Source organism: Harpia harpyja, chromosome 6 (assembly GCF_026419915.1).
Source record: "Harpia harpyja isolate bHarHar1 chromosome 6, bHarHar1 primary haplotype, whole genome shotgun sequence".
Taxonomy (NCBI): Eukaryota; Metazoa; Chordata; class Aves; order Accipitriformes; family Accipitridae; genus Harpia; species Harpia harpyja.
In genome coordinates, this window is record NC_068945.1 from 58,916,848 (window position 1) to 58,930,929 (window position 14,082).

At 37.6% G+C, this 14,082-nt stretch overlaps 1 protein-coding gene across 2 annotated transcripts in view; it reads right to left on the bottom strand.

The window, feature by feature from the left end:
* SEMA3C (semaphorin 3C) overlaps nt 1–14,082 on the bottom strand; it is a 123,993-nt gene that overhangs the window by 37,825 nt on the left and 72,086 nt on the right. For both annotated transcript variants that reach the window (XM_052790200.1, XM_052790201.1), the window contains exons 5-8: nt 10,073–10,192; nt 6,199–6,289; nt 2,155–2,274; nt 192–334 (exon numbers count right to left, since the gene is read on the bottom strand). In XM_052790200.1, the coding sequence (XP_052646160.1) occupies nt 192–334; nt 2,155–2,274; nt 6,199–6,289; nt 10,073–10,192 (474 nt within the window). The remainder of the gene's footprint in view (nt 1–191; nt 335–2,154; nt 2,275–6,198; nt 6,290–10,072; nt 10,193–14,082) is intronic.

Genomic DNA, 14,082 nt, shown 5'->3' on the forward strand with positions numbered 1-14,082 from the left:
CAGAGATACATAACATGTTCAGACCCTAGCTGTGTGTTCAGTAACAGGTCTTCTTAATTATGAATGTGGAAGCTGAAACAGGAAATTTGTTTCGAATATAGATCAAAGGCTTTTCAATTATTTAGTCTTTTAGCTTATCATGTCACACTAGCAGCTTGTCCCAACAACCTGGCAAACAAAATAGTTCTTACTGGGCATATTCTTGCAATCATTGAATGAATTTGCTTTGTGCTGCCACTGTTGTCTGTGAGTCTCTCTTTGAAGAAGAAGTAGATTTTGGCATCATTGGGGTCAGTGCCATCTGGGATAACATGAGCATCCACAAAAATAGGCTCTGAAATGAAACAGTATACCAAAAAAGATGAAACCAAAAGATGTATCAGTATAAGCAATTAATGATTTGACAGTTACCAACTGCTATATAATGCATATGCTGCTATGTACTGCTGTGGCAGGTTAAGCTATATGCTCTAGACTCATGTCAGTGTATACCAGATATCACCAGGTAAAGGCTTCTTGCTGGCAGACTTAAGTTTCTGCGTCCTCGCATTTTATTGCACAGCAGATTTTCAGAAAAGCAATTCAAATGCAGAAGGAGTAGTATTAGATTACTGCAGAGATTCAAAGACTTGGAGGAAGAAGAGGGAAGAATCAGTGTGTTATCAGGGGCACTTAAGGAAAGACTTGTTGAGGCAAACCATAAAAGTAAGCAGTTGAAAGACTCATTAGGAAAAGAACAAATAAGGTACATAAATAAGAGAGGAAAATAACTCGTAGAACACAGAAAAGGAAAGCAGGGTACGCAAATGCTTGAACAGCTTTTGACTTCATATCTGAGGTTGATAAACATAACCGAGTGTACATGCAAAACACTGCAAAGGAGCACTAGTGAGAGAGCAAAATAATTTATATCCTTAACAGCAAGCTTATAATGGACAGTGGAGGAATCCTCAGAAGACCCTCTCCTTTGTCTGAAGGAAGAAGCAGACCCTCTTCCTGTATGAAGGCCATTTCTTTTCAATGATCATGCAAGATCATTTACACTGCAGCATTTTTCTATTCACATGAGCCCATTCTCAATTAATATAACAACTGTCATGACTCTGGCTCTAAAAGAACATAGAAATAAATTGTGATTGTCAAGTACCTGTTCCGAGCATATGTAACAGGTAGACTTTCCAGAAATTAGGCATTTTAATGGTTCTTTTTCCCTAATTCATTTTTAGGGTGCACACTTCAGGGTGTTCAGGTAAGTGTAAGAATGTATAGCAAACAGAAGAAAAATTTAGAAAGCAGACATAGTTTCCTGTTCATAGTGAATTGAATTTATTGTGACTGCAGTCCTGTGATTTCACTGTAGTCACAGCCACACAGGTATAACAAGAGTCACCCTAAAAATAGTCAAGACAAAAACACAGGAACTTTACTTCAACATACCTGAAGGCTTTTTTAAATTGGAACTGCTATGTTAGTTGCTCTATAACCTTTGACGTCTATCTCTGCTCAGAGATTTTAATTCAAAATAGTTCAGTTGGAAGGAGTCAGTAAAGTCAGGGAGAATTTTCACATTGATTTCAGTGAAGACAAGAGTTAAGCACTTGCACTCAGAAATTAGTTTTCCTACTCTGTTTTGACAATCAATTTCTTACCACTGAAATAAATGGCAATAATGGGACTCTATTCCGCACACATTTTGAATGCAAGTGGTGGTGACTCTTCTGTACAGAGGTGGATCAGCCTGAATTAACTGAAGTTGGTATTCATTAGAAAAATCTTAGAATCAAGCACTCTAATTAAAGGCAATGTCTGATGCAGTAAGGGTGGAGAAGGCACTTCCCTAGAAGTCAGATTGACCACTTGCCATTTGAAAGGCATTTGCTTTCATACACTTTCCCTTGAACAGTTTGGTTTAGTCTTAATGCAAGAAAGGCCATCAGGTGGGGTGGCCTAAGAGGTTGGCTCATGCAGTGCAGTGAACCCTTTACATCTGTGCATGGTCTACAATATGTATTTACACACATTTCTTCATGGTTCAACTTCATAAATTAAATTCAGAGAAAAGCTCTTTAAAAGACAAGCTTTTTATTTTAAACAAAACAAAGCAGAATCTCTGTGAAACCCATTAAAAGCTCTGGTAAAACAAAGGCATCTCACCACTCAGCCACTTGGAGTTGTGCTGGTCGGTTCGCACTGCATTCCTCCTGGTCAGACTCCGAAAAATGGCCGCATCCGTCCCCATGAAATCAATATACATTCCTGAAAAAAGTTCTTCATCTGCAAAGAATTGAAACGGAGGGGAAAAAGCAAAAGCATTGTTATGGCTTTTGGGAAATCCGTATTTACTGATCTATTTTTATTTTAAACTCGTCAGCTCTTTATTTACACAGAAGTCTATACAGACAAGTATTGGGTCATGGGAATGGGGTTTCCCTCTGATTTATGAAGACACAATCTAGAATGCACAAGAATCATCAGATTTTTCTTAAAGACTTTAGGGAACTGCATAATTAAATACAACGGAGAACTGCATGTGGTGAACCTTTCTTTGATATGGAGTTTAGTTGCTCAACTTTCACTGCTAAGGATCACTGGAAAATCAGGCTAGTGTTATCAAAAAGAATCACATTCAATTTTTTAAGTACATACTTCAAAAAGCTTTTTTTTGTTATGGGAGAAGACAAAATGACTGGGCTGAATTTATTGCTGGTGTAAACTGGCACAACATCTATTGCAGTCAATGGATCGGTGCCAATTTTTACCAACAGTATTGTCAAGGCTGCCCCAGGCAGCCTCAAGCTGACTTCAGTATTGCAGAGGCCAGACAATCATATTATTGAACTTTACGCAGAGTAATACAGAGCAACAAATGTCCCCTTTTATGTACTTGATTCTAAGTATAGAGTCATTATGCTTGAACAGAATGAGACATGCAACTCTTACATTAACAGAACCATGAACTTCTGCTCCCTGTGCAGGGCTGAAAATTCAGTCCATCAGTCAGGATGTATATCTATGTTTGTGTGAGTCTGTGTGTGTGCATAAATATACGTATATATAATTATAATTCTAATTACACATACTATCATTTTCTACTCTGTGAATAACCAAGCAATTTCCACTAACTAATGGCAATGAAACCCCAGAGTAGAAAACAGTAGCTAAAATAAACTCTAACTCTCATAGTGGGAGTGGTGGCTGAATACATTCCAGTACAGCTGGGTCCTTTGATTGATGTTTTTGTCTGAATTCCTGGACTACCCAGAGAGTGTGGTCAAGCTGGCAAGAGTCACAGGTTCAGAAGTGCTTGAGGCTATTTTTATGCTCTGTGTGTGTGTGTGTGTGTGTGTGCATCAATATGGAAGACTATTGGCTCATGAGAGAATTAAAACTCTGGAGATTTTGTTTTTCTGTTGCTGACTACAGCCTGAACTGAACCCCTGCAGAGCAGCCAGCAGCACTCTTCTGCTCTCATCTCTCCCAGTGATGACAAGATTCATACACAGAGGACTTAAACAATGCATTCATTGCATGTTTGGGAAGCATTTACTTCCTGAGCATGTATGGACAGAATGATGCTAGATCTGTACTGATTTATAACTGATTTTATTTATTTGTCTCATTCCCTTAATCCACCAGAGCTTTATTCTTATTATGAAATAAATCGGCTGAAAGAGATCAGGCTTATGGTTCTCACTAAACGTTATATACGGCCCTATGCATATACACATACACGCACTCTTTAACAATAGTACTACACTATGTAATTTTAATCCTATTACATATCAATGCTATTAGTTATGTCTTAAGCATTCCTAGTGTCTGCTTGCTAATCATGTATCAGATGATATCCGTCAGCTCCACTTCCTTTTGGTTAAATTCTTAAATTCCGCACAGCACTTGGTTTGCACAGCACAACTAGTTCACACTACTTCTCTTTGTTACTGGGGGGAATTACTGAATTGATGAGGTATGTCTGCTTTTATAAATATCTCCGAGTCTTGGTGGGGAGAGAGACATGCATCCTGCACATTAGTTATGCCAAGCTTCTTCAAAGCACATTTTTCATTGCTTTGATGCAAAACTGTTTTTGTACAATGGCAAATTGTACCAAGTTCAAATTTGTTTTTATAGCATCACTTTCCTCTGAAGGGTGAATCAGCTTTCCTGCTGTATTCTAGGCTGCTGATGCCCAAAATTGTCAAGAAATTGCATCTATATTTAAAAATGGTTCTTTTGTTGTGGAAGAGTTAGCCGGTCTGGCAGTATTTCCCCATCTTCTGAAGCGAGGGGAAGGAATTCCTCCTGCAGAAGAATGCTCAAAGGAGAGTCCAGTACATGGCCTCGGTCCCCTCATTATAACTCAAGCTGTGACTTTTACAAAATCTTCCCTTTTCCGGCATGGGTATTGAGGCTAAATTCATTCAAGCTTAATGTTTTTGAAGTGACTGGACTTTGTAGTAACAGGGAGAAAGTATAAAACCCAATCTGTGGGACTCTTGAAAAAGAATGTGACCTTTGCGGAAGAATTTAAACTTTGTAGATGAATTATGTCATGAAAGATAAGTCAAACACTAGGGAAGGTCTCTTCAGTCACATAACTGAGAGATCAAGGAAGATAACATAAAGTCTACTAAGATGAACAAAGCTGCCATAGATCTGTTGTAGAAAAAAATCAGCTTACTGTATATACAGTAATTCAGAAGCAATGTACTTTAATGGTGTTTCAAAAAAATCCAGAAGGAACAAGGAAAGGAAACTTTATTATTTAATAACAGGTGATTCACTTAATTATACCAGAACAGCAATGAGTAGCAGTGGATTAATCCATCACTGACTTTGAACAAACATTTTCTTTACACAGTGAGTGTCTGTAAACACTGACCATAGATCACTGATGAAATAAAGATATAAGTGCAGCCAAGGTTCAGAGAGGTATCTAGGTAGCATTTACCTGTCTTCTAACTTCAACTGAAGCAACTTTATCGCTTCAGTTCATACATTTGTGAATGAAATTACTTGTCCTTTGTACTAAATATATTTGCAATGAGGAATCAGAAAAAAAAAAAGGTAATTTATATTTTGAACAGACCATGTAGGACAGACTATATGACACTTCTCTTAAGCTCCATGAGACTCAAACTTTAAAGGAAATATCCAGCACAATATGTAATTGCCATTGATTTCAGTGGAAGCCGAATGGCAGAAACACCTCACATTGTTCACTTTTAAAGCTTGGGTGAAATATGCAGTAGCTATGTGCACCAAGTTTTATTTGCTAAGAAAGCCTGAAAAATCTGTGCAACTGCTGTTTCCTTCATAGCCAAAAATATAGCAAGGAGTAGGCACATGTTGAAAAATCAAGGCTTTGGCACTAGAAGACTGTGAACATGCTGCAAATGTGAAAGGTTGGGTTACACTAAGTATATATAACGCATCTCCTGGGTGAAAAAGAAAAAAAAAAAGTTTCTTTTACTGATGACTTGGGTTGCACAAAGCATATGTCCCCTTTGAGTTTTCAGTTAGGTGTGCAATAGGCACTGCAGTAATTCTTTGTATGGGCTATATCTCACAGTCACTGAGTACAGCTGCCACCAATTCACAAGAATACTTGAGGTATGTTGGTTTTATCACTTTCTGGCCTTTCAAAATGGAAGACAATTGCAAAGTTGGTTGGGTATAAAGCCAATTGAAGAATGAAGAGCCTTGCAATAGCTGGTGGGCTCTACAGCAGAGATGACAACAAAAATGAATTTCAAAGTAACTAAAGTCTTCAGGCTTTCTTTCCCTGGCTACAATTTTACATTTACAAGATTTTACAAGTAATGAAATGAGACACAAGAGCTGTCTAGGATGAACAAGGTCAGAAACTGTTCAAACATAAAATGCTAGACAGGGTAATGTAAAGTTGAAACTAATCCTGGGAAAAAATGTGTAAGCTGGGAAAGGGACAACCTTTTGTTTTTTTGTTTCTCTCTCTCTCCCTTTCAACAGCTTATTTCTGCACTTCATTCATACACCCACCTTTAGCTTCATGTAAACCTTGAAACAAGGATGGACCCAACCCTTGTGCCCATCAGCCAGACACAAGGTACTTGGCGGCTGAATTCTGTGTCTGGCTCGTTTCAGGCATCCCGTCAATCCACACCATGCATGATCATAGGCGTTTAGACCTCAGCAACTTGGAGTATCTTTACTTACTGATCATAACAGACACCGTGTTCACATTAGGGTTGAAAGAACAGCGTCCCTTTCCTGATTCACACTTGGAGTCGATCTTGAAGATTTGTTCCTGCAATGTAGATTTGTGTGTCACTTCTCATTTCAGAAACCATCAGACGTAAAGTGATTTTTATGCTTGGCTATTTCCAGCATTAACAATGCTCAGCACTGCTGAGCACTTCTGCTCTACTATCAGAAGTTTAGCTTTCCTATTCAGAATTTCGTCATGTTTTTAGACAACTTTTTCATTGGTACCCATTTATTTTCAAGAACCTTGTTATATATTCAAGACACTGAAACAAAGAATTTCTCCCTCTAGTTCAGTTATGCTTTGGAGAGGTTGACTGATCTCTGCAATAGCATCTGTGGAGATTACTTCTGTGTTATTGAAGTTATTTGTCATTTATTTGCTGAATACATTGTGATACTTATACTAGTCTAGGACATTATAATAAAGCTACTAGAACAATAATACATATTAAATAAAAATCTCTTATGACAACTGTCATTTGGTGATAGTATAAATCATTTGCTCTTTGCTGAGCTATCAGACCTCCAAAAATCCCTTAAATCATATTTATTTTCTTCAATAGCATCTCCTGGATTATGTATAAAGCTCCAATTCCCTAGTGATAGATGATTTATCGATACCTCTTGCCATAGCCTGAAATCTCTTGGAAATTTTTTTGCTGTATAGGAATCTTGGTATGGGGATTTGTTTATATTTGATTTGATTTATAAATAGGAAATACATTTGGCAAAGTAGAAGCAACCTGGACTACAGCTTGAAATAAAAACAGCCTGAATATCTTTAGAAAATTCACCCATCTCGGTGCACCTCTTTTTACTTCTTGGTTCCCAGCAATACTGAAGGGCACAGTATGCTGAGCAAGAAGTGACCCGGGTCCAAGTCTGTTCCTTAAAAACTGCAGTCAATAATGGTAGAGACATCAATCCACAGCATGTCAACTCTCATACCATTGTATACCAAACAAACAACTTGTTCCTAGCCTCCCATAACAAACTTCTAATCTTTAATAAAAGGCCAAAAGACACAATTGCAAGGAAAAAACCACCCAAACTTAAAACATTTCTATTTCAACAGAAAAAGGTAGCTGGCAAAAATTCCAAAGAAAGGCTTCTGTGATGTAGATGTCAATGTATTAGTTATTCGACTAAGGGCAGCAACTCTTCATATTCCCTTTAACAACTAATGTAAATCTCAGGGGAACGGGGATGCCACACAGCTCACTGAGCAGCCATTTGGCAACAGCAAATTGGAGACTCCACCAACCTGAAATGCTCAGCTACAGGAGGAAGTTTTCATATCCATGATCCCCTATCTCTTCCCCCCCCTTCTGTTTCGCCTAATTTAATCACAGAGATCTTATCTATTGTTTCAGTAATAAGCTCTCTAAACAATGTTAAAACATAAGTATGAAGTTTCTAATATGATCTTGGGTTGGGGTTTTTTTGTTGTTTTACTTCTAGATTTATATGCAGCTTGATGTTAATCCATATTTACTATATTATACCACTATTTACCAATGCAAAATGCCCATTACTGCACTATTAAACTAGCTCCAGGATTACACATGATTTTCATATATATTAAACTACTTTTTAGTCTATAATTAATTCACATAGTGATTACATTTTCTTCTGTTTTCATTTACTTTGACATTAGAATATATTTGGGTGACTAAGAGAGTCATTACCAAGGACCACAGTATCAAGTGTGCCAGGCAAGAAAATGAATTATTTCTTAACCTCTGTTTCAGGGAAAAGGGCAACATTCTGCCTCATCAATGAAACTGCCTTTTTTGTGAGATTATGTGGAATCCTGGAGACAAAAGAGCAAAACAGGCCCAGTCCTTATGATTGTTGGATATGACTCTTACTGTCAGATTTTGTAGCTTCTAGAGAAAAACAGATGTGCTTTCTAAAATATCCATTTTGCACGTGCAAAACCAGCCTTCTGTGCATGGAAAACTGTACTAAATTAAAGGTGAAATGATAAAAGCAGAGAAAAAAATGAATTCTCACTAGTCCCATCAGCACTACATAGTTCTTCATTCTGCTCTATTAATTAGTCATGCACTGATATATGCAATGAGTTCAGAAGGAAATGCTTGGTTTAAAACTGTTATGCTATTGTTGGCCTGTACAGTAATGGCTTTGAGCATGTGATGCCTACAGTCAAGTGTCTGACAGACTCCAGACGTCTGAAACAGCAGTTTATTTAATCAATTGATCATAGGCATGTAGCTATACAGACAGGCTAAGTGAAGCCAGTCCTGCTCTTCCAAGACATATCTTTATTTTTAACTTAAGAAATTTAACATCTTGCATAATCTGGAGATGTCATTTCCACCCCCCGCCCCAATTTAATTTATAAAAAAGCTAAAATAATGAGGTTTGGAGTTATCTGGGCTACAGTACTATTGCTTAAGCTGATAAAGCAATATTGCATTACTTAGAGACAAATAAGATCACTTTCCATGTTTTAAATAATTTGTCAAGGAACAGGATAATGCTGAGGAAAGCTGACCTCTGCTTCAAAATACATCAAAATAAGTTAATGTAGACTCTGTTAACCAGAAGGATGGATTTACTTATTCAGTTCTGCTTGCTTGTGCTTTTAAATCCAAGCCTATGAACCTCTACTTTTACATAATTAATTAGGACTGAAGGTGCAGTGATTCAGACTACATACTCTATTAAGGAGGCTGCAGCCAAGTAGGGATCTACCAAAAGTCACTGAGATCATCCCATGCAAACCTACCTGGAGAAACAATGATGTATCGCCTCTCTGGCAATCTCTGCAGTAGTCTTGGGTCTTGGCCAGAATTCCCATCCCACTCCCAGTGAAATCAGTGATGAATTTCCCAGTGTCTTCCCTAGGAGCCAGCCCAGCTTTTAAAGCTGCCCTCACATGGCAAAACTCCAGGTGGCACGCTCTGATCTTCTTTCCCAACACATCTGCTTCCACATTGCACAGGAAAATATACTGCACCCCCCTGTGCCTGCAGACATGAATCTGACCCAAAAGCTACTGAGGTGCTGGGTCTCGGTTAAGTGCTTTTCTTTCTCCTTCTGGTTGCTTAATTTATCACCTATTACGTTTGCACATAAACAAACATTTCACTTTCAAATTAGGAAACTTGGACAATATACTTATGAAACACCTGGTACTTTGTATATTGAAAATACACAGTGAAACTGAATCTAGAAAAACTGGAGACCTACCTAGAGGAAGTAAGATTTACACCCTGGAAGATCTCACAGTGAGGAGAAAACTTACTGACTTCATCCTGGCAGAATCTAATGGGGCAAAACTTGTGCAGTAGATGAAAGTTACCTGTACTGGAATTGCATCTAGTGGGTATTAAGCTGAAGTCCAGCAACCCTTCACATACCTGAATAGTTAGCCCACTTAAGGGCTTCTCCCAGGAATCAGTAACACATGGAAGTTATAAAAAGTGAACTGCATATTTTACTTTTTATCTAACTGGCTATTTCCTTTCAAGTATTTCTTGGCAATTTTTCCAACAAATGGCAGGACTGAATTCACCAGACAGCATCAGATAAAAAGTAGTATCAAATGTAGCCCAGCGTTTGGTATGATTGTGGAATTTTGGACAACCATCCCATTTGAGGCATGGCTTTCGGTCACGGCTTCGCTTCTAGCTGGTAACAGGTCAGAAAACCATGGACCTTTGTTCTTTTTCTATTTAACGTGGATGAAGGAACCTATTTGGATCATTGACTTTGCATTTTCAAAATTTTGAGTTTTGTATAACAGTAGTAAGATGCACCACAAAATGAGTGGGTAGAATGAAAAGAGACTTACCTCGGACCTGCGTCCTCTGTTGACATACACACACACGGGGCTGAAGGCACCACTGCCGCAGACGTACAGGTGTGTGCGATTGTACGACTGTATCACACGCACAAAATTTCCACAGCCATGCTGCAGAGAATACAGAAAAAAATAATTTCACATTGGCAAATGTTATTAGATGTTGAGAACTCTAGGGAATAGACATGATTTATAATTTTAATAGTATCATGAAAACAGCTACGGAGTTTGGTAGTCTCTGGATTTGAGCAGCTGTAGACTTCTGTTTTCATGCCATTTTGCCTAGTCTGGGAACTGGGCACTGATAGGGCACTACAGAGGAGTTATAGAGGAGTGCATATAATTTTCCCATTTCCACACAGTAATCTAATTTTCATCCACAGACTTCTCTGTACCTTGCATGGGAAGAAGCAGGGCCTCTGCAGGAAAACAAGAAGTAACTTTATGAAGTTTCCTTAAAGACACCTCCAAAACAGTCTCTTTTTTCCCCCTAATTTTTTCATCATATATCTGGAGATAATTAAAAAGCAAAGCAAGCCCAAATCTCAGATCCCGTTGTTTGTATAAACAATTTCTTTCCAAAACTTTAAAACTGTGAACAACACAAAGGAAGTTTGCAGTGAATTGTTGCTTCATATTGAAGATCAACAGTAATCAAATCAGCATGAAAATTAAAACAGAAGGTTAAGGGCCACACAGTTTCACACCATCGGACTTACAGTTTTCTCCTTCCACCACACCCCTTTCTTCTCTTGCTCTTTCCTTTTTTGACTATCATCAACTGCTAATGCACTTTAGGTTGAAAATAGATTTTTTTCTGAATATTTTTTCTTACTGAGATCCCTGAACTGCCTTCATATTCAATTGTCCAAACCTTCACCAAAGACAGTGAGAATTGCATGTGTTCTGTGAGCACAGGATTGGAAACTGTGTCATCAGTCATCTTCATGCAAATCAGTAGAGTTAATCCTTGTTTAGCAGACTGCACAGTTCATTTATATTTAAAGGTATTCACATTTTTGGTTCAGCAGGAGCTGGTACCGTACTACAACATCTGAATTCAAAGGAGTTTCTCTACAGGGAACACTGCATGTCCTCAGTTAAGTGCTAGCTCCAGCTGTATCAGAAAAATCCTTTAACCCAGTCAAAATATACTGTTTCTCTAAAGCTGAGGGCTCTTCCTAAATGTTTCCATTTTCTCATATCCAGCTATCTTAGTTTGGCTCAAAGATGGCTTTAGTAATGTCTTCCTATCAAAATTGTGTTTTTCTCAGCAGTACTGCCAATCCACATTACAGGTGTGGAGAGGGAAGAAGGCCAGGTGAAGGTATACCACTAGTGTATATATGCCAGAGTGTAAATTGTTGCTTTCTTTTCTTGCTGTTTGCAGAAGACTTTTCTAGAAGACTCCTAGATAAAGGATTACATGCTGAGAAGTCTCAGAGTGAAAGTTTTCAAGGATCAGGACCATGAAACAATATCTACATGAACAGTACTTGTACATGGCACTTGATACTCTGCTTCAGTACCATGTCATGTGCTTTCCAGAGTGTCTATAGCAAGAACACAGCAGTGGTTAGATGAACGGCTCTTTTCTTTAAGGACAGCCTTCTGGGGTAACCATCTGACACATACTGTGTCTTAATGTCTCTTCACTAATGATTTACAGACAAGTAACACAATTTGGCTCAATACAAACATTCTCATATTTTAATGCTGTCCGGCAGGAAGACCATTTTATGATTTCCGAGCCTTTGCCCATCTCTCTAGTGTTGAACCACTGAAGTCCATTTGCAGTTTGCTACATGATTAATCTGGGTACCGCACTGTGACTCCACAACCCAACAGAGCAAGAAATTGTTATTTCAGAATATATTCTGTAGGACTGCCAATCAAGAGCACCCATGCTTCAGTTTATTTCCCTTTCCTTGATATTGGAGTACTTTGTGCTTTTAAATCACTCTGGTCTGAGGTGACATGAGATAGCTGTCTTTAGGATGGAAGTTTGTCAAAGGTGGTGGCTAAGTTGTAGCTATTCACACACTACCAGTGCTTCTCTTGGAGCTGATACCAAAACTCACTCAGTAGCAGTGTCTGGGGAACTGCCTTACTGTAGATATCCAAAAGTCAGACATCTATACCCTAGGATCTCATCACAGTAAATGGAGAGAAATAGATTTCATACTAATGTAAGAATTCAAGTTAGCCTGGTAAACATATTATTTAGAGGTGACAATTTCTTTTCAGTAACAAAAAAGGCAGCCAAAGATGACAAATTCAGACACCAATGTTTGTCTAATAGTAGGGCAGACGAATGCCCTCTGAATATCCTTGGAAAAGAATTTGCTCATTGCATGAAGTTCTTCACCAGCTGCTCCAAGTCTACCTATTCTTCTTTTACCTTGTGATAATCACTAGTCTCTGACAGGCCCAAAGTTATCATGCATGCACTCCCCCCCCAGCCTTTTTTTTTTCATTTGAAATTCTTAATTCTTCTGAATTTGTTCACTGCTTCTCCCTTTATTATCAGGAATGAAACTCACAAGAAAGCTATTAAAGTAGAGCTATAAATTTTAAGTTGCAAACAGTGATTTAGCATCAGGTTCTCTTTTTCTCATTATTTCAGTGAGCTTTCAATAAGACGCATCATTGATTTTAGTGAGAGCAGCTCTTCGCTACCTTTTTTTTTCTCTTTTAAACTCTTGAGGACAAATACTAAGAAACTTAATGTAAACTGGTTTTGGAACTTTATTTTTCTTCTGCAATGCACAGCTGGGATTAAAAAAGTCAATTAAAGTTGATGCACATGGACATTCTTAATTAACTACATTCTAAGATATTAGCTGTACCCACAATTAAACTTTTGTAAAAACAGAGGTTCTATCCAGAAATCTGTCCACTAATGCAGCAACGTTTGGCTACTTCAATATGATTAAAACCTAGGAAAGTCTCACCACTAAATAGCTAAGATTAAAAGTTCTCTGGAGAGCCCAGTACTTAGTAGTGTCTTAGGTTTTTTTTTTCCCATGGAACACATATTTTGCATACTACATTCTGCTTAGAGTATCATCTACATTTTTCCTACTTTTGCCCTAGAAGTGTCATCATATGTTAGAAACATGACTAAGACTAATGAACTTTTGTATTTCAAAGAAAAGAAAATTCTTTAACCAGTCTATCACACATTAATGATGCAGCTGATATAGTAACTAGGGTCAACAATAATCACCATTAAGAAAGCTATATGTTTTATTTTCACATTTAGTGCAACTTAACAAGCCACTGGCTGTAGAATTTACTGCACACCGCAGTAACCAGAACAATGTAAAGATGTATAGAAAAATAGGATATTCAACAGGAGAAATACTTGTTTTTCACTACCATAGCTATCAGGAAAGAAAGTAGATACACTGCCATACCAACTAATATAGTTATTCATAAAGAATCATTCTGTTGTTCTGCAGCAATATAGTGAATTACTCTCCACAGCTTTGAAAAAGCAGTATTACAGCAACACTCCAGTAGGCCAACCTTCTGGTTTCCTTACATTCATAATAGATTTTCAAAATAAAGCCCACGTATATTTCTCCTACAAAATAGACTCAGGTGAATTATTGTAACATTGCAGTAACTGAATTGCATGTTATCTGTAGGCTTAGTTAACAATATAAAATATGTAGCTAAAATAAACAGAAATATTAGGCATGATATAGAGACCTTTGAAATAAATAACAGTTTTTATACTGAATTCAGTGGTCTTTTGCATTAATTCTATTGTTTCTGAAATTAAAAGCTATACTTATATACACCTGCTTTCATCCTTCAATCACTTCATTATTTATGATCCTAGATATATGCTGAGGAGTATGTTCCAAAGATGATTATACCTAATGTGAAGGCTTCTGATTTCCATAGTTTTTTCTCAAATAAAAATATAAGCAAAATTTCATTGGTTTTTCTTATAAATTTCGTAGTGAGAAATTGCAATTTTCTAGCTCAGA